This window comes from Phaenicophaeus curvirostris, chromosome 19, assembly GCF_032191515.1.
Source record: "Phaenicophaeus curvirostris isolate KB17595 chromosome 19, BPBGC_Pcur_1.0, whole genome shotgun sequence".
NCBI classification, from domain to species: Eukaryota; Metazoa; Chordata; class Aves; order Cuculiformes; family Cuculidae; genus Phaenicophaeus; species Phaenicophaeus curvirostris.
In genome coordinates, this window is record NC_091410.1 from 2,694,331 (window position 1) to 2,713,887 (window position 19,557).

General features: G+C 51.4%; 1 protein-coding gene across 1 annotated transcript in view; it reads right to left on the reverse strand.

Annotated features, from left to right (window-relative positions):
* LOC138728755 (heparan sulfate glucosamine 3-O-sulfotransferase 3A1-like) overlaps window positions 1-16,390 on the reverse strand; it is a 36,374-nt gene extending 19,984 nt beyond the window's left edge. The window contains exon 1 of the mRNA XM_069872356.1: window positions 15,805-16,390. Coding sequence (XP_069728457.1) covers window positions 15,805-16,358 — 554 coding nt within the window. The 5' untranslated portion in view covers window positions 16,359-16,390. The remainder of the gene's footprint in view (window positions 1-15,804) is intronic.
* Between the last annotated feature and the right edge of the window lie 3,167 nt (window positions 16,391-19,557).

A 19,557-nucleotide genomic window follows, 5' to 3' on the forward strand; every position in this document is an offset into this window, starting at 1 on the left:
TCCTGTGCCAATTCTTCGCCCTTTTGCAAAATGAAACTTTAATGACTGGGAAAGGGCTCCCTACTTTCATTCCCGGAGCAAAGCAGTCAAGTGCAAAGAGGACAAAAGTCTCCTGAAAATAGAAAGCTTAAAAAGATTTCTCCTAGCCTCATTTGCAAGTTCTCGGCAAGGCAGAGGCTAGTGCTGAAGAAACTATGCCAAGCAATCACACCTTGGCCTCCTCCAGCCCTAGTGTCTATTAAGGGATTTTAGCCACAGCTCATGGGGTCAGGCATTAAGAGCTTTTTTCTGTGCTCAGCTATTCCACCTCCTCCCAGGGAATGCATCACTGTCTATCCCCGTATCACAGTGTCATCTCACATATTTCAGGGCATTTTAGTTGTAGCAGATCTAAATTTCATGAGGAAACTGTACAGCATCTTGCTGAAGGCTGGCTGGTCCATAGGTTGGGACCAAGTCACCTTCACATCATGGCACGGGGGAGGTGGAGGAGATAAGGGGGCTCTTGCTTGGGCATTAGCTGGCACCAAAGTTTGTAAGAGTGAACCCAGCTCATTAACTTAAAAAAACAAACAAACAAAAAATCCCAAAACACCAAACCACAAAAAAAAAAAGGAAAGACAGAAAAGTGCTCTCCAGAATATGAATGGAAGAAAAGAAAAGAAAAGAAAAGAAAAGAAAAGAAAAGAAAAGAAAAGAAAAGAAAAGAAAAGAAAAGAAAAGAAAAGAAAAGAAAAGAAAAGAAAAGAAAAGAAAAGAAAAGAAAAGAAAAGAAAAGAAAAGAAAAGAAAAGAAAAGAAAGCCAATTAGTGACCTCAGCTTGAATCAATTTGAGTCATTTGGATCCAGGCCAACAAACTCAGCACCACACTGGTGTGGGCTGGGGTTTCAGACAGGCTCCTGAAGATGACCCCCAGCCACTAATTTTCCAGGGCTGACCTGCTAAGAGCTCTTTTATGCAGAGACTGCTTAGCAAGACCAACCTTCCTCCCCGCCTCATTTCTCAGCATCCACAAAGAGGACAAAATCCAGCCTGCATGTGTGCCATCTTTCATTGCACTCACCTGGGAACATGTAAGAAAATGCAGGAAAAACTAGCTAAGTTCACACTGGTGATATTAAAGGTCTTTTCCAGCCTAAATGATTCTATGATACTCTTGACAGCAGCAGGGATTTCAACTCCATGGTGACACCATGGTCCATCAGGACAGTCATCGTCCCTCGCAGAGCAGCAGCAGCACTGGGACCCTTGGCTTGGTGTGATCTTTCCATCCCAATACAGAGTCGGGGGGTTGAAAAGTGATTCTGTGTCTTGGGAGCACAGGTCTCCCCAAGAACCAGCGAGACACCTGCTCTCAGGCCATTTTGGAAAGCCTAAACAGGACCCCTGGAGATGAAGATTTTGAAGCGTGATCAGAGATTCATGGAGATAGCAAGGAATATTAATGCTTCTGCCAAAGCATAGGGCAAGCTTGTTAGTTATTGCAGTGGGGCTTTTCTTCAAAGGAGCCTAAGGGAGTTAGGCACTTAAACTGCATTCAGAGCCTTTATTTAGTCTGCAAACCCTGCACTGGAGGAGTGCACAAGTGTGACCCCTGGAGCATTACTCTCTGAGCATGCCTGCTTGAGTGAAAAGCTGAATTGATTCTGGCTGTGTTGGAGGCCTCCTGCAGCTGCTCCTTCTCCATGCCAGAGCAAGTGAGCTTGCTGCTGGAAACAGTGGAATGTAAAGAAATAAGTGCAGGACCAAGAACACACTAAGACCTTGTGGGCTGTGCGTTCAAGGGAAATACTTGAGAGTGGCTCCAGGTCTGATTCCTTCCACACAAGTTAATGCTGGACATAATGTGCTGGAGGATGCTACTTGTGGCAGATCCAGACCACAAGAGCAACCTCCAGCTGGGTAAGCAGTTGCTAGTCCTCTCTACTAGGTTTCACCATGAACTCTAAGAAAGCTGCAGAAATCACTTTTTTCATGAGTTTGGTTATCCTTCACTGTTATGTCTCCTTGTATTTCTTTCCCTCTACCACCAGCCTTTTACAGCTGAAAAAAAGTAGAAAGAATCCCCGGGGTCTGTGTTCCCCGGCTGGTTGTGTGGTCATGGTGTCTTCATCATCCCCACCACCTCTGCTAATGCTGTCATGGAAAGTTACAACTCCAGGAAAGCAAGACAAGAAAGCCAGAAAAAAAGGCACAAACAATAAACACAGAACCTCTTTGCAAGGAAATGTTCCTCACAACAATACTACTACTACTAACAATAATTTAAAAAAGGGCAGATGAGAAATGCACACCACGGTCCGACCTCATCGAATGCTTTCCAAGCTGTCCTGCTGGGTCTCTGGTGTTCAGCTCATCTCCCCCATCACCAGACACTGGACAAGGAGCCCCATCCGCCGAGACCCGGCACAATGCAAATGGGTTCGGTATTGTTGGGAAACATGGCACACATGTGATGTGCTATTGTCCATAATTTGATTAATGAACCGATCACGCCAATGGAGCATTCCACACCCCCCAGCACCTTGTTACAAACCACATCAGGAACTTCCCATCAGAGGATTAATTCCCCAGTCCTTGCCCTTCCCAACATTTTCAGGTAATTGTTTATGAAAAGATGAATGTATACAATAATAGTGGGTGAAGGGAGCTAATGTATGTGGTGTTAATGAATGAAATAATCAGTTTGGTAATAACTGGCATGTGTATTTGTCAAAAGGGAATCAGCAGGACATTAGCATTCTGCAGCCACCAAACCTTTATCTTCCAGGCTTGTGTTTGACAACCGCCCCCAGATAGTCCATGAATAAAATACAGAGTGGTACCCAGACATAATTAAACTGCCAATGTGGATGTACCTAAATGAACTTGATATCTTAATGACACTAGATAGCATGTGAATAATGAAGGCAGCATGAAAGGGATGTGCATAATGAACACAGACATCCCGGCTGTCGCTGAGGAGCCGCCCAGAGGGACCACGCTCACCAGCAGCAGCTCCCGGACCTCCTTGTTAGTGCATGGTGGATCGCCTGTGCTCCCACACCACACCAATGGGACTTGTGCCATGGCTCATCCACATTGGCATTGAGGACAGGGTGTTGTTCCTGTGGGGGCAAAGGCTGGTGCCCTGAAGCATTGGCCAGGCTGTGGTCACAGAGGATAGGGTGGCATATGAGGAACAGAGCTCTCAGATCTCCCTGCTGGCACGTCCCACAGTCCCTCCTCCAGAAATCCCTCCTTTGCCCCAAATCCTCATCGATTCTGCTGTATCTGCTCCTCCAGAGACCTCTGGCATGCTGTTTTCAGCAGAGATGTAATTTTAGGAGCGCTTAATAGGATTAAATTACCAGATATGTTCCTTTTTTTTCAGCATGAGGACTCTTTTTCCAGGGAGAAGACACTCCTTGGGGACCAGCTGCTCAGAGAAGCCCAGCCACTGGATAGGGAACACGTCCTGAGAGAACTCAGCAGCATGTGCAGAGCCACAACCCCTCTTCATGCCCACCAGCCCCAGATGTCAAGCCCCCAGCACCCATGGGGGCCATCCTCCCTCTGGAGGAAGCTGGATGCCCTTGTCAGACATTGAGCTCTCCCTACAAAGCCGCTCTGGTGGATGTTTGCTCCTGAAAGGCAGGTTCCAGCCTCCCTCAGGGACACACTGTGCTGGGTTCCCACACCACACCGCTCACAAGGTAATTGCCACTTATTGCTCTAATGGCTCAGATTTTCGCAGAAAAAAAGTGATGTACAGTAAGCCCCAGTCTTATTAAAGAAATAATGGGCAATTAGAGTATGCGCTACAGGGAAGGAACACTCCCTGGTTATGCGGGATCCAACCGTGCTGGCATTTGACAGCAGCAGGGTCCCTGTCTGCTCCTGATGCAGCCCCAAATATAATTGAATACAATAAGTTCAGCGCAGAGTGGAGCAACTGGCTCAATACGCCTCGGCTTGCTCCATAATGACTGAATTGACTGGTGGGTCAGAAACTGCTGGGAAGCTGGCATGAGAAATGTGAACTGAGGCAGGTCCTATCTCCCTCTAAAAAGGAGATAAGGGAAAACTACATAATGAAAATGGAAGAAGTACAGCAGTTTTGGGGGAAAACATCTTAAAACCCAGCAGACAACACAGCCCAGACAGCACAGGGTGAGCCAACATAGACAGCAGCTTGTTGGGTGGAACAGCAAGTTGTGAGATCAAGTATTGAGATGGGTGAAAACGTGTATTCCCTTGGACCAGAAAAAGGGAAATGGTGGCATCCAGGGAGGTGATGGGAGGGACCTTCCCCACCAATTTCCCTTGAGCAACAACAGCTCCCACTAGAAAGCTGCCAGTGAGATGCAGTCAAAGAGCTCTGGGTCTCAACCAGGTGAAACCTTCCGATTACAGCACTCTGCCCATTTACTGCCTCTGCATATTTGCCCTCATTGTCCATTGCTTAACCATTCCTTCCCAAAAAAGACATCTCCGTGCTGTACCCTCATTAGACAGTAACAGTGATTTCATTAGATTAAATAACTCTGATGATCCCCAGAGACCAGCAGCACTTTAAACATGGAGCCTCACAGTTAGAATTACTGTTATTTAACATTGATTAGATTACAAGGCAAATCCAATTTTTCCCCTAACCATATGACGGCTATGATTTGCCTAATGGGAAATGCTAAGGACAGCATTCCTGGAAATCCATGCCAAGGGGGGACTGTGCCTGAGACAGCAACGTCAGGGTGAGCCACATGGTTGTGCCTGAAAGTCCTCTGAGGAGAGCATGAATGGAGTTCAGGGGTGGCCCATCATCCTTTTGCTCCAAAGCTGCGGTCAGGTGGACCTGCATCTGCCGTGTTGGCTTATCATGCCCTCCAGCAGGAATATTACCAGGAAATAATTGAGCCTCTTTGACCCATGGCCCTGCTGTGGATGAGGCCATTAATCACTCCTTAAAGCTCCCTCCTGGCCCTTTTCTCCCTGGGAGCCCCATGGCTCCCAGCAAGGGACCCTTGGCTGTGGCTCTGCCCACCCCTGGTCTGCTGGGATGCCTGAGGGGAGAGAAGGAAGAGAGAGTGCCTGGTCTCCCCCTTCTCCTCATCCCCAGGATTTGATTGGAATCCTTTTTACGGCTCTGGGGACCTGAGGGCTTGGAGAGGGCTGGGAAAGGTTGGTCAGGACAGAAGTGGATCCACCTCAGGGCTCCACTCCAAAGTAGGTGGCTGTGGTAAGTGCCCCCTCCCTGAAGACAGAGCAGGGAGGGGATGGTGCACTTTCCTTCCAAGTCCTTTCCGAGGGTATGTTGTGCATTTAAAACCTGGCTTAGGAGACCAGCCAGGACAGAGCTTCCTCTGGACCCCTTTGCTGATGGGAAGACAAAGGGGTCAAACCATGCACGAAGGCCAGACCCAGCGGGGCACCCACCCTGTGCTGACCATGGGCTATTCAGCAGAAGATCCCAGGGATGGAGTGGAGAAGGATTCATCCCCCCATTCATGCTGAAACACCCAGTGTGCTCCAGTCTGAGTCCAGACTCCTCCACTCCACTCATTCCGTGGTGTCCCCAGTGGGGATGATGGCCAGGAAAGCCAACGGGAGCAGCCACGGCTGAGCACAGCTCTGCAGGTCACCAAGGCTTAGGCAGGAGTGGGCTTACACCAGCTGTAACAGTGGTGCTGGATTTGGGCAACAAAGCTAAGCACTGCTTTCAGGGCTTTTATAAAATCCAGAGCTGCTTGCAATTTTAAGTCAGATTTACGCCACAGGAAACACACCCAAATTCCTTCCTCACCACTGCGATCACCACCCCGATGCCTTTCCCATCTCCCTTCCCAGGGCTACAACATGAGCAAGCCCAAGGCAGCTTCCGAGTGAGTGCAGGGCTGGGGACATTGCTCTGGGTCACAGCCGAGAAGCAGCAGAACCATGTGCTGGGGAGATGCTTATATTGCCTCAAAATAATCAATAACATAAAAAGCCAGCGCTGCAATAGCATATTTCTTATGTACCAAGCAATCCAGAGATATACTAGGAAACCAGAGGTTTTACATCTTGTCTGGGAAGGTTGGTGGGTCCTGATGGATAAATCAAGCCCACGGCTTCGTCTCTTCCCTGCTGCAAGAACCACCTGTGATGCTGGTGCCAGGGAGCTGAGCTGCTGCCCCACCGCTCGGCAGAGGCAGGCGGTGATAGGGAAACACCAATTTCTTCCTCTCACCTCCATTTCATGTGGTAGAGGCAGCAGGTCCCTGTGATGTGACAAAGGGCTGTGGCCCCCCGTGCAGGCAGGGCAGAGCTCAACCTGTCCAAAGAGCCAAATGACGTGGCTGTGACACCTCGAAGGGCTTCGCTGCCTGGGGCTGACCCTGACCCATGGCACTGGAACCGGTCAAAATCAATTAAACACTGTGCACTGCATCAGGGTCAAGCCATGATGTCCTTTCCCCTGACTCAGCCCCTTCGGAGGCTCCCAGGATAACTGCTTGTGTGTCCTCCTAAACTCTTTATTTCTGAGGCTCTTCCAGCAGATTTACTGCTGCTAGGAAGCAAGGGAGGCAGAGCCAGGAGCAAGCAGCCACGGCAGCATCCAGACTTGTTGCAAAGGCAGCTCTGGGGGCTGATTGCTTCCACCCCGAGCCCAGGTTCCACACTGGGCTGAGCAGGGATCACACTCCATACATATGGAAACAGCATTTAAACCAAGTGTAAGTCTGTGTCCAACACTGTGCGCAGGCTCTGCACCTGCCTATGGTCAGAGCAAACACAACTCAGAGAGGGCGGTGCTGAACAGGTGGGTCCTGGTGTTCACTGACTGCAGGAAAGCCCATCCCAGACCCATAGGAGCACCTTTACCCACAACGTCAGTATTTTCTTATGAGCTCATCAGCATAACCCCACTTCACAATAAGGAAACTGAGGCACAAGATAGAACAGGCCCTTGCTCAACACCACCCAGCAAGGCTGAGGGTGTCTCAAAGCCTCCTAATCTGCCCTGGACATGATAAAAGAGACTGGCGACACATGTTCATGCCATGGCAATGCTCATGCCGCCCATGGGAGCTCAGCAATCCTGTCACTGCAGGTGCATAAAGTGCATAAATCCCAAAGGATGCTTCAGAAAGTTCAGCCAGGCTTTCCCAGCTCTCTCTAGCCTGTAGGGAATAAAGAGTGTCTTTTTTTTTCTGGTATGAACTAATGCAGATGCACGACCCCCCAGGCTCTTCAGCATCTGAGCTGCTCAGGTGCAGGCATTCAATGGTGCTGAAATGACCCAGACCATGGGTGCAAACTGCAACACCCTCTTCTCTGCTCTCAGCCACTAGCCATTGACTGCCAACCTGAAAAATTCACCCCGTCTCACAAAGAAATATCTCTAACCAAATAACACTGACTGTATTTTTCCCTGATAGCAGTTACGGGAAGATGAACCACTCTGGGTCACGCTAGCATACCCCTGACCCACAGGTTAATCCCTGTGCCAGGAGCAGGAGCAAACCCCTGGGTCCCTCCCAGTTGAGGCTCAGCTCTTTGCTTCTGGTCCCTCATGCTTAACAGCTCCTGGTGCATCTTCCTTTGCTAGGTACTTCTGGAGCTCTTTCAGAGACATTTAGCCAAAAAACCTCCCATGGCATCCAGTTTCACAATTTAACCTCACGCTGTTTGACAAAGTCCCTATTTCTGCTTCTTTCTGGTCTGTTGCTGATGGCACACATGGAGACGTGAGAAGGATGGCCACTGCCTTTGCTGTCACCTCATGGAATCTCCTGCTCAGCAGCTTCTTGACCGAGGCTGCAGGGAGAGGCTTTAGAAGAGCTCAAGAGCTACCTTCCTGGGAGGGTTTCACAGCTCACGGCCACTCAGTAACACTGTGTGCGGGCACAAGGAGAAGGAAACGTGAGATGGACAGTGAGAACCCAAGGACATAAAGATGCAATGAAGTGGACTTGCAGATGCAGCCAATGCTGCAGCAGCAGTAGGGCTGGAGGAGAGATGGCCTCCAGCCCAGAAGCAGATGGAAAGGACTTCCCCAGCACCTACTAAAGCTGTGTCATCTCCCTGTGTCAGCAAAGTAAGAAACCCGGTAAAGCTGCCATGAGAGAGATGGGGGAGAGATGGTCAGTGCCCCTGCCACCCGTAACACAGCCAGGCTGGGGAAGTGCGAGCCCCAAGGCATCAGTGCCTTCCTGTGCACACGTGCCTGTGCTCGGCATCTTCCTCCTCCTCTTCCTCCACGTCACCCTGCCTTGCTGGGGAAGCTGGTTGGGACAGGACACACAGAGCAGCCTGACGTTGGCAGAACCAACGTGCGCAAGGTTGTGTGCTCTGCCCCAGAGGTGGCTGACCAACAGTTGACCCCAAATCACGCTCCTCTCACCCAGCTCTGCATGTCACTACCTGCGCTCTGCTTCTTGTATGCAGCGAGACTTGGCTTTTGTTTTTCCTGTCTTCAGAGGTGACAAAGGAGCTAGCAACCATTTTCACCCAGGTACCAGACAAACATCTATAGCCAAATATTAATATTCCCACAGCACAGTTCAGCAGTGCATGAGAACAAGGATGTCGCAGTGCATGAGAACAGGCAAGCTTCATCCCTTGCCGTGATATGCAGTTTTGGACAGAGAAAAACCCAAATCATCTTGCAGTTGAGAAGAAAGACCACTTCCCAGCCATCAAAAGCCAACTGCCCTGAGACCCATGATGGGTTTCTGCCGGCAGGACGGTGCCCAGCAGGTCTGTGGATGGGGAATAAAGATGACTTGAGCCAGTTGAAACTGCAGAGCTCATTTTTAGACACAGAGACTAGAATTAATTGAGCTGGAAGTTAGCCCGGACATGGGGATTAGCACCCGCAACCTTTGTAAGAGGAGTCAAGGGAACTTTACATAACCATCAGCACATGGAGCAGGTTGAGGAGCAGCCCAGTCCAGGAGTGATGCAGATGATGCTGAGAGAAGTTCAGCACACACTCAACACCCTTCACTGATGCTTATACCAGATAGACTCCTTTTCTACCATGGTTAGAGGAACTCAACAGCAGAATGGACCTAGATGCCAAGAGGTCCCATGTTCATTCCTCTGGGTGCATTTCTGCTTGTTTCCCCACTGGCAGAGTGGAGCATCCTCCATCCCATCAATGCTGCTGATGGCTGTGGCACTGAGTTAACGCACGGACCGGCCCATGGCAGGGGTGGAGCTGGATGGGCTTTGATGTCCCTTCCATTCCAAACCATTCCATGATTCTATCTCCCACCAGAGACCAACCTGGCAGCAGCCTTGAGCCTGAGGAAGTTTAGGCAGGATCTTTGCATCTCTGAACAGATGGTGTTACAACAGAAGGAGCACATTGGGGATCTCCTCATTCCAGGAAACAAGGAGGATGCTCTTGCCATGCACTAAGGGAAGTGGCGATTTCTTTTGCTGAAAGATTTCCTCTTGCAGAATAACATCATTTGATGAAAGAAACACCAAAAATAATTCACTTTTTTGAGTAAATCTATTGACATTCGCACGGCGGGCACCATCCTGCTCACATCCTCCTGCTTGCAGGGTCTCAGGAAGACAGAGTTTGGACGTTAAAAATAAACTCCAAACCATGAAAAACTGTATTTCCCAGGAGATGGGTGATGCACAAGACAGGCAGAGACACTGGTCACTGTCCCGATCCATGGGAAGGCCCCAGTCCTACACACCAGGCATGAACAACCCCACTGACCCACACGGGGCTTTGTAGAGGGGTAGGACTCCCCCGCATCCAATTCCAGCACTGCAACATTAACTACAACCTAATCCACTCCCCTTCCATAATCCTGCACGCAATGAGAATTTGCAAAGATTTATGGCCACAACAACCACCCCTGCTCCCCCTCACCAGCCTCTGCCCTTTCTCTGCAAAAGTGGTTTGGGTTACCCTGAGACTCTTGGAGGGGAAAGCATAATTAGCAGCTCTGGAGGTTTAATGCCTGCACCAGGGAGGGGACTCACAGGGGTTATTCTCAGGTTCTCTGATCACTTGTTGTTCGCTCTGAACTCTTTGGAAAGGCATGAGCTCCCTTCCCCCTCCCCAGACCCAACTGCCCTTATTATAGACTTCAAACAGTTGCAGTGAAACCCTAGCTCGGCTGTGGTGAACAGACACATCGGTGGTGATGGTGGGGCCAGAGCATGGCCCTGGACCTCAGACTACACCTAATGACCCCCAGGAGCCCCCTCAAAGGCAGCAGAGATGAAGTCAGGAGGCCATAGGTGAGGAGTTGCAAGATCCACTCTTAAAGGAGCACAAGTGGTTTGAGCAGAGACAGTCTGCTGCTTCTCTGAGGAGCATCACAATTTTTGCCATAAATGGCCTCTTGCCCCAGCCAGCTGGAGCTTCACGCTGCTTTCCACGAGACTCAGCTCTATGAATTTAGCTGACAACGTCTTGGACAGTCAAGGCCATATTTGCAAGATTGCTCAGCACCAGCAGGCAGGGTCACGGGAGCGCGTTTCCAAGTGCCCCAGGCCCAGGCAGAGTCATGAGGTGGATGTGGACAGTGCTGATCCCTCCAGCTTCCTTCACCCTATGGACCAAGATGTAAAAGCAGTACTGAAAGAGTCTATTGACTTCTGAACCTCCCCAGTACATCCCCATGCAGACTACAGGATCTGATGAGAAAAAGAGTCCAATAAAACCTTATGTACTTATTTTGTAGCTTTGTAACAGGAAGAGGGTTGACTTCTCCTTATATGCCAACACAGGAGCTCACTGGTCATCACAAACCCCTGACCAAAAGCAAGCTTAAAACTATCACCAAAAATAATAACCCTTTGGGGTTTACGTAAGGAGTAAGAGAGGAAAGAACCCAACCCAGGTCTTTGCTGTTACATCTTTCAGGGCAGGTGTGTTGGCCAGTGCCATCCCTGGATGGTGCCACCTGTCAGGTGTGCGCACTAGATGGCACTCCATCTCACCACAAGACGACATCGAGCCGATGCTGTGCAAAGGTGCAGGACCTTGCCATCAGCTCTGGTGGGGTTCACCTGCTTTGGGTGTTACCTAACCCATATCAAAGCCCAATAAGCCCAGGCTCCACACACCACCTTACGTCTGCGCAAGAGAGAAGTGCCACAGCCACAATCCTCCTGACCCACCCTTGCAGCACGGAGCAGTGACCACCCACCCTCTCACTCTGCAGATGGGCAAACAGAGGCACACCAAGGTATCTCCCTAACAGTAGGGTGTCAGCCTTCAAACTTTCAAAACTTTACTGACGTGCCTCGGAGTATCTGAATCTAGATCACGCACAACGGCAGCAGCAAAGCACATGAGCACCAGAACCAGTTACTGTCTTTTTAGAACAGGCTCAATGACCCCAGCCTTGTTCTCATCAGCATTTCCAACAAGCTCCTTCTCCTTGCTGGAGAAGAGCAAAGGGGAAGGTCCCTTCAATCACCCATAAACCCACCTTATCCTTCATTGCCAATGGCTCCTTGTCCAGGAGACCCACACTGCCCAACCAACACATTCTCCGTTGTCTTTTGCACCCACCCCCAGCTCATCGCCACCTACTGTTCCCAGTGAATTACCTGTGCTTTGGGGCCAAGACCAGCTTTTGTTCCCTTTTTATACTGCACCTGGCACAATGAACATGCAACAGGGAGGTATCTGATTACGCAACTAATAAATAAACAAGGATCTGGATCCTCTTCAGCATGCGGTTGTCCAAGGCTGCCATTTCCAGAGAAAATGCTGCAGGCTGCGTTTGATGCTATTAGTAGTTCAGATGTGTTTGGGAGATGAGATGTTCCTAGGACAAGGAGCAGGCAGTGCTAAACAAGACCTTCCTACAAGCAGCCATGAGCACAGCAGGGAGCAGAAAATCCAAACTGGCTCAAACTCAATGTCCTACAGCACAGCCCATATTCTCGGCTGGGCACACCCTGAACACAAAGATCTGGTGTTCCTTGCAGAGACTGCAAAGACAGGTGAAGAAAAGCGAGGGAGAAAATCACTTTAAGGCAACTTCAGCATGTCCCTCCTCCATAGGGTTTTGCAGCAAGGCCTTTCTCCTGATGGCTGGATGGTCCTGCTCCACCTTTCATGAACTGTACCCACACCCTTGAAGTCCCTCCTGGCATTGTCCATCCTGTCCCCTATGCTCCCATCCAATTTCTATGGTTACAAAGCACTCCCAAACTGTGCTCCTCAATTACAGTGGCCACAAAACCCCACGGACTTCCAGGCCATCCACTGCTCTGCGAGCAGCCCGGCTTCTCCATCCCCAGGGCTCCAATTTCACCATGACTTCAGGCACAGAGGCTGGGAAACGGCACAACAAGGTGGGATGCAGCTGCTCACAGCTGCTGTAAGCACATCCCCCCCTACACAAACTCTTTTTCCTCCAGGTCTCTTTTACCAAGATGTTCTCTGTACCTTTTCACTCAGAAACATCAGTGTTGCCTAGATGAAAAATAAAAAAAAAAAAAATGGAGAAAAATCCCAAGAGGACATTAACTAGGAGACAGAACTCCCCATCTCTGGAAGTACTGGGGAGGAGCAATACTTAAACTCCCAACCTGACAAAGTAACTTCGAACCACCTTTCTTCTTCCCCTGGATAAACTGTAGTGTAATGACATTCACTTGGCTCTGCGCTTGTGAAACTGGCATCGGTGCTCCAGAGGCAGGGAGATTAAAACATCGGAAATAAACGTTCCTGGGGTGACTGACAGTATAACAACATTCAAACAGGCGGCTCAATCAGTGCGAGACTAACAAAGGATCAGAGGGAAGCAGCCAGACACCCAATAGCACCCGCAGACACAGATCTATTTTTTTAATCCAGACTTTTTTTCACTTGCCTGGCTTAGCCCCCACTCCTGGAGTTCTCCCTGGGCTGTACGGTGGGGTGGGGGACGGCAGCTGAACTCTATTACAACCCGTGCTCACCTGCTATTGAACTCTGTTCGCTCAATAGCCTTGTTCAGGGCTGGAGCAGAGATCGCTGTGCAGGGAAGTCAATGGGAGCATTGTAGACTGCCCCTTCCCTCCTTTGTCCCCGCACGAAGAAAGGACTTGCAAACCCCAAGTGGAGAAAGCTGCTTTTGGCACACAACTTCCCTCGATACCCAACCCACACACCGAGGTGTCACACTTAGCAAACTAAAGCACTCAAGTTGCTTCTTATAAGATAAGCCCTCAGCAGTTCCTACAGTGCAGGCTGTAAGAGCCGAGCGATTGTTGCGTTTGATTTCATGGGCAGCAGTTTTGTGCACCGTGCGGCACCCCTGCAGGTGCCAGGGCTTCCACGTGCCAAGCCTGCGCCTTGTGAGCTCCTACCCTACAGAGACCACCACCCAACTGGCCGTTCCAGTAGCATCATCCTGCTGCAGCAGCTGCAGCTCAGCCCCTGTTTCTCCACCCTCATACTCTTACAGGAGCTGCTCTTTTGTTTCCAGGAAGAACCAGGTTCCCCTCACACTCGAGACACAGCAGCCGCTCTGCCATGCTCCAGGTGTGGCACCTTGTGACACTCCACCAGCGACACCGACCGTCAGCCGGGAAGGCTGGCTGGCTCTTCTCTCTTCGCAAGGCTGTGTCACTGCAAACCGCTGAGAGCGTTTTGTTCCCTCGGACTGGGCACCCGCTGCCCGTGCCGGCTTCCTGAGGGTGCTGAAAGCCAACCCAACTGTTTATACCTTGTAATGATGCTGTTTAGTCTGACTGCCGGGAAACAGAAATGCACGTGAAACCTAAGCCTCTGATGCCAAAGATAAGAAATCAGGACCCCTGGCAAACATCTGGCTGTTTCCCCAGCACTGAACCCTCAGCAGAGATTACAGCAAACCCATGGAGAGAGATGGATATTTTATAAATGAGTATTTATAACATGCTGGTAACTGGTTACCAGTGGGCTGACATCGCAGCCCTGCCATCGCGCCAGGACTCTGTGTGTTAGTAAAGATTACTCATACAAGCAAAGCTGTCAAGATTAGGTCTCAAAGGAATAATCCCACACAAAGCATTCCCTGTACCTCAGCCTTCATGCGGCTAATAAAAAAAAAATACTGGTGAAATTCAGTACATCAATAGCAGAACAAACAAACTGCAGCAATTAATGGGAGAGAGCTCACGTCCCAAATGCTAAAACGTAATGATTACACAAACAGCCCACAGGGCAGCACCCGAATGGGTAAGAGCTGCCAGAACAAGACCAAACCTCTGGAAAATTAAATCCCCTACACTGAGGGCTGTACTATACTCTCGGTGCCTGTGGCTCCTCCTCTGTCGAGGTCTGCACTCCTCGCTCAGGCACCGTTTCCAGGAGTGGGTCTGTCCCACCACCATCTGCTCCTCAAGGCTTCCAGAGCATCTTTGATAAATGAGCCTTTCTGCATAGCCACCATAAATTTCAGGAGATGCCACTCCAAGCCATATCTTTATTTTTCAAAGTCAAGCCTTGATTAAAGTTCTTGAGGTGTTTCAGATTCGTTTTTAGTGTTTCCTCTCTGATACAGGGTCAGCATGTAGAAATTGGATAAGCACACACTAAAAATATAACGCCGTAGACAGCTTCAGCCCACACAAAAGGAAATCTTTCTTCTCCAAGAACCCACACTCTGCTGCCTGCAAAAACCCAGCGTGTTTCTGACACCGGCAGGCACACAAGCTCATCCCTTCCACATGGGAAGACTTTTACATAAACACTCGGACTGGCAGCACTATCCTACTCCACGTTTCCATACAGCCACTGCAAGCTGAGCCCAAATCATCCTCTGCTCTCCATAGAGCTGGGCTTAGCATGAACATAAAACAAGTCATGAGGTACCCAAAATCCTCTCCTTTTTGCTTGTTCATTCAAGAAAGCCACACACATAGACACGTGCTTCAAAAAGGCAGTTTTGCCCACATTCTAACCAAGCCTTTCCATAGGAATCTGCCAGAGGACGCTCCACTATTAACTTTAAAACACACCAGGAAAACATTTCAACAATGCTAATGAGAACCTGAAACCCTGACTTAAACATTTACTGTCTTGTTCTAAAGGGGACGCCCCCCTTTTTGGTTTAATGAAACACTAATATGCCAAAAGAATAACCCCATCTACCTTTCTGCTCATTTCTTAAGCAAGGCGAGCGCGTGGGTTGCGCTCCTGAAACTTAACTGGCATTTTTCATTACCGGGTTGCTGACACATTTGCATGGGAAATACATTTTTGCTCCACGCTGCATCTAGGAAAGCTGCTCTGAACGGCTGGGGGCTGCGGGAGGTGACCGTGGGGTGCTCTGCAAGGGTCGGGGGGTTCAGCTGGGAGACAGGATCAGCCACAGGGCTGGAAAAGCCCCTCGCCCCCCCCAGGAAAAGGCAAGGAGCAGCGAGATACTGGGGGAACTGCGCTCCCGGGGTGATGTTAGCTCTGCCTCAGCATCCCGGGGAGGTGGGGCACCCCCTGCCCCCTCCCCTGCAGCCCCTGGGGTCCCTGCACTGGGGGAGTCGGGGGGGAGGATCCGGGGAAAGAGGAGTCTGGGGGATTCGGGAACAGGGATGAGGGAACAGAAAGACAGAGAGGGGCCGGGGGAACTGGGTGCTGGGACGGGAGAGCAGGTGGAGAGAGAGGGGACGGGAGAGGAGAGCGTCAGGGAAGGGAAGGGAAGGGAAGGGAAGGGAAGGGAAGGGAAGGGAAGGGAAGGGAAGGGAAGGGAAGGGAAGGGAAGGGAAGGGAAGGGAAGGGAAGGGAAGGGAAGGGAAGGGAAGGGAAGGGAAGGGAACGGAACGTTGAGGAGTGGGTTCGGGGAGCCGCGGGGAACGGGTTGGGGGGGGGGGGGGGGCACCCGTACCGGTACCAGGCGAGTCCCCGCTCGTAGTTGCGGTCGAAGAAGTGGGGCTCGGCGCCCACGGCGCGCACGTCGGGGTGCACCCGCAGGAACTCCAGCAGCGCCCGCGTGCCGCCCTTCTTGACGCCGACGATGACGGCCTGAGGCAGCCGCTTGGCGCCCTCGCCCAGCAGCAGCGCCAGCCCGCCCGTCCCTCTCGCCGGGCTCCCCGTCCCTGTCGCCGTCCCGGCCGCCCCCCCGCCGCCGTCCCCCCCCCGCTCCCGTCGCCGCCGCCGCTGCCTGAGCCGCTGCAGCAGCCGCTTCCTCCGCGCCGCCGCCGCCGCCTGCCAGGGGGGCAGCTCGGCGGAGCCCCCCAGCGCGCCCCGCTCGCCGCCGCCGCCGCCGCCCTCCTCCTCGTCCTCCGAGGCGGCGATGATGGGGCCGGGCAGGGTCTGGCAGCGGTCGGCCAGGCAGTAGAAGACGTAGAGGGACATGAGGAGCGAGCAGAGCATCACCAGGAACTTCTTGAAGACGCTGCGGGGCAGCGGCTCGGCGGCGGGGGCGGCGCTCAGGGCCATGCTGCCCCGGGCCCCCTGGCCATGCTCCGCGCTCGCCGGGGCCGCGCCGGCCGCTGCCGCATCCCCCGCCGGCCCCCGGGGGGCAAAACCCGCGGGGAGGGGCCGAGCCGGGCGGGGAAGCGGCGCCGGGAGCCGCGGGAGCGAGCGGGGCGCGCGGCCGGGACGGCACCGGCGGGGCGGGGCGGCGGGGGCTGAGGGGGGCGAAAGGATGTGGAGGTGCCCAGGATGAGGTGCTAAGGGGCATGGATTAGTGTTTGATAGGAATGGTTGGACTCGATGACCCGGTGGGTCTCTTCCAACCTGGTTTTTCTATGATTCTATGATTCGATGATGCTGTCCCAGGGGAGGACAGGGATGCAGAGGTGCCCAGGATGCTGTCCCGAGGGAGGACAGGGATGCGGAGGTGCCCAGGATGCTGTCCCGAGGGAAAACAAGGATGTGGATGTGCCCAGGATGCTGTCCCGGGGGAGGACAGGGATGCAGAGGTGCCCAGGATGCTGTCCCGGGGGAGAACAAGGATGTGGATGTGCCCAGGATGCTGTTCTAGGGGAGGACAGGGATGCGGAGGTGCCCAGGATGCTGTCCCGGGGGAGGACAGGGATGCGGAGGTGCCCAGGATGCTGTCCCGAGGGAGGACAGGGATGCGGAGGTGCCCAGGATGCTGTCCAGGGAAAGGACAGGGATGCGGAGGTGCCCAGGATGCTGTCCCGAGGGAGGACAGGGATGCGGAGGTGCCCAGGATGCTGTCCCGGGAAAGGACAGGGATGCAGAGGTGCCCAGGATGCTGTCCTGGCAAAGGACAGGGATGCGGAGGTGCCCAGGATGCTGTCCCGGGGTAGGACAGGGATGCGGAGGTGCCCAGGATGCTGTCGTAGGGGTAGGACAGGGATGCGGAGGTGCCCAGGATGCTGTTCCAGGGGAGGACAGGGATGCAGAGGTGCCCAGGATGCTGTCCCGGGGGAGGACAGGGATGCGGAGGTGCCCAGGATGCTGTCCCGAGGTAGGACAGGGATGCGGAGGTGCCCAGGATGCTGTCCCGGGGACAAAGGGATGCGGGGGTGCCCTCGATGCTTTCCCGGCGTTGGGACGGGGGTGTCCCTGGAGATGGGGGGCTGTTCCCGTGGCAGGTCAGGGCGGTACAGGGATGCTGGCGTTCCCGGGTTGCTGTCCCAGGAGGTGTGGGGATGTCCAGTGAGGCTGGCCTGTGGGATGCAGGGATGTCCCTGCAGAGAGGAGATCCCAGTTGCCTGCGTATTTTTTTTTCTAGGATGCTGAGTTACTTTCCAGCTGCCCACTGGAGCTGCAGCAGCAAATCCACCCGCCTGCCCGCGGACAGGCTCATTTGTTAGCCAAACTCCGTAGGACTTTTCCGTAAAGTATGTGCAGTGTGATCAAACCGCAGTGTCCGTCTGACCACACTCTGTCCACCTTTCTGTCCATCCACTCAGATTTTTTAACTATCTTCCCATCCCACTGCTACTGAGCACAAATTCCTGGTTTGCCCACTGATCGTATCCACCTCTACGTACACAAATGCCTTTCATGGAGGAACAGTCCCCCTTAAAACTGGTTAAACCACCTATGTGGGTGTAAAATACATTTGCAGGATTACAGATATGTTAAGCACTGCGCTAACACAGCACAGAAAGACCTGAAATCAGCTTTTCTCCGCTCACTTGAACAAATTACCCCTAGGCTGGCTGCAGGATCTGGCCCCGGGTTGGTAAGAAATATCTACAAACACACCACGCTATTGCTTTCTGAATGTGCTCGTCTCCTTTGAGAGTACATAAAATGTGGAAACAGCTATCAGCCTCATGCCTCGGCTGCCGGATTCTAGGGGCTTCATTATTTCATTGCCTGTGGGAACGTCCTTTTAATTTGAAATGTTTGTCATAGATTATAGAAATTTTAAGCAAACTTGCACATGAAACACTTGACTTAGATCTCTTTTTTTTCCCTCCTCTCTGTCTGGTGTGAACCTAGCTGAGGCATTAAACTTCTGCTGCTTGGAAATAAAGCTGGTGTATTGACAAATTAGTCAATGAAAGGAGGGGGGGCAAATGGCAATGAATAATAATCAGCCATCTGCAGAGCTGGCTGGCTAATAAAAATGTGTTTCCAAATTGTAAACAGGACAAAATTAATAACAAATGTTATTTACAAGGAATTATTCTATTAGATCTTCTCCCAGCTTTATGGCACTTTTCCTCTCTAAGCAAAGAAACTTGACTATACATCTTAAAAAACCCATCCACACCCCAGCTGTGATGGAGTCAGATCACCTTATCTAAAATTAGTGAGTCTAATTCCAACTGTGTGTGCTAGTGACTTCAAGATACTGTAGCGTTCCAGGTATTTCAGTTCTCGGACATGTAAGCAGATGCCTGGTGTGGTTTACAAAAGGCTATAAGCACGTTAGGCCCCTAACACCTCTAGGCAACTACTTACATCATTAGGAACCTAAATGCCTTTATAAATCCGCTGTGATCTGGAGCTCATTGAAGTCAATGAAAAGACTTTGTTGACATCAATGGGCTTTGGGGTGGGCCCTGTAGAAGGAGGGTGATCAATGCTGAGTGGTTTGACTTCTTCATGCTGGTTATTATGATACTTTTTTCCTAGACGCTTAGAACAATGCTACATTTTCTGTTCGAATAAGTGGTCATTTCAAGCAAAGAAAACAAGAAAAGGGAAATGAAATTGTTGTGAAAGAGTGCAGAGGGTGGGGGGTGTGTGCATCTGCTCTGATCACAGCACAGGACTCACGTTTGCTGCTATTTTTTTCCCTGCAAACACTGGTGAGTATCTCAGCTTTCCTCTAAAATGTTGCTAGTTGCCTAGGGAAAATACGACCGGAGTCTATTTTAAAAGTTTTGCTGTCTAGAAAGCAATAAGCCCAATGTATCCGTATTTAAACCAGCCTTACAATATTTAAGGCAATCTTGTGATTTTTTTCAGACCCTGACTCATGGTTTCTGCCCGCCGGGGCTCCAGCAGCCTCCACAGCTCCCTGTGAAGGAAGGTCTGACCTGGTGACAAGGGCAATACAGGGAAATAAACCAGTGAATAGTAACCCCCCTTCCCCCCCATACCCCACAGTGCAAGATGCAAAGACATAGAGGTTTGTTAGCAGGCAGGGATTGTCGTTATGTTTAGATGAATTTCTCTCAGCGCAAAGACTGTATTTTGGGACCGT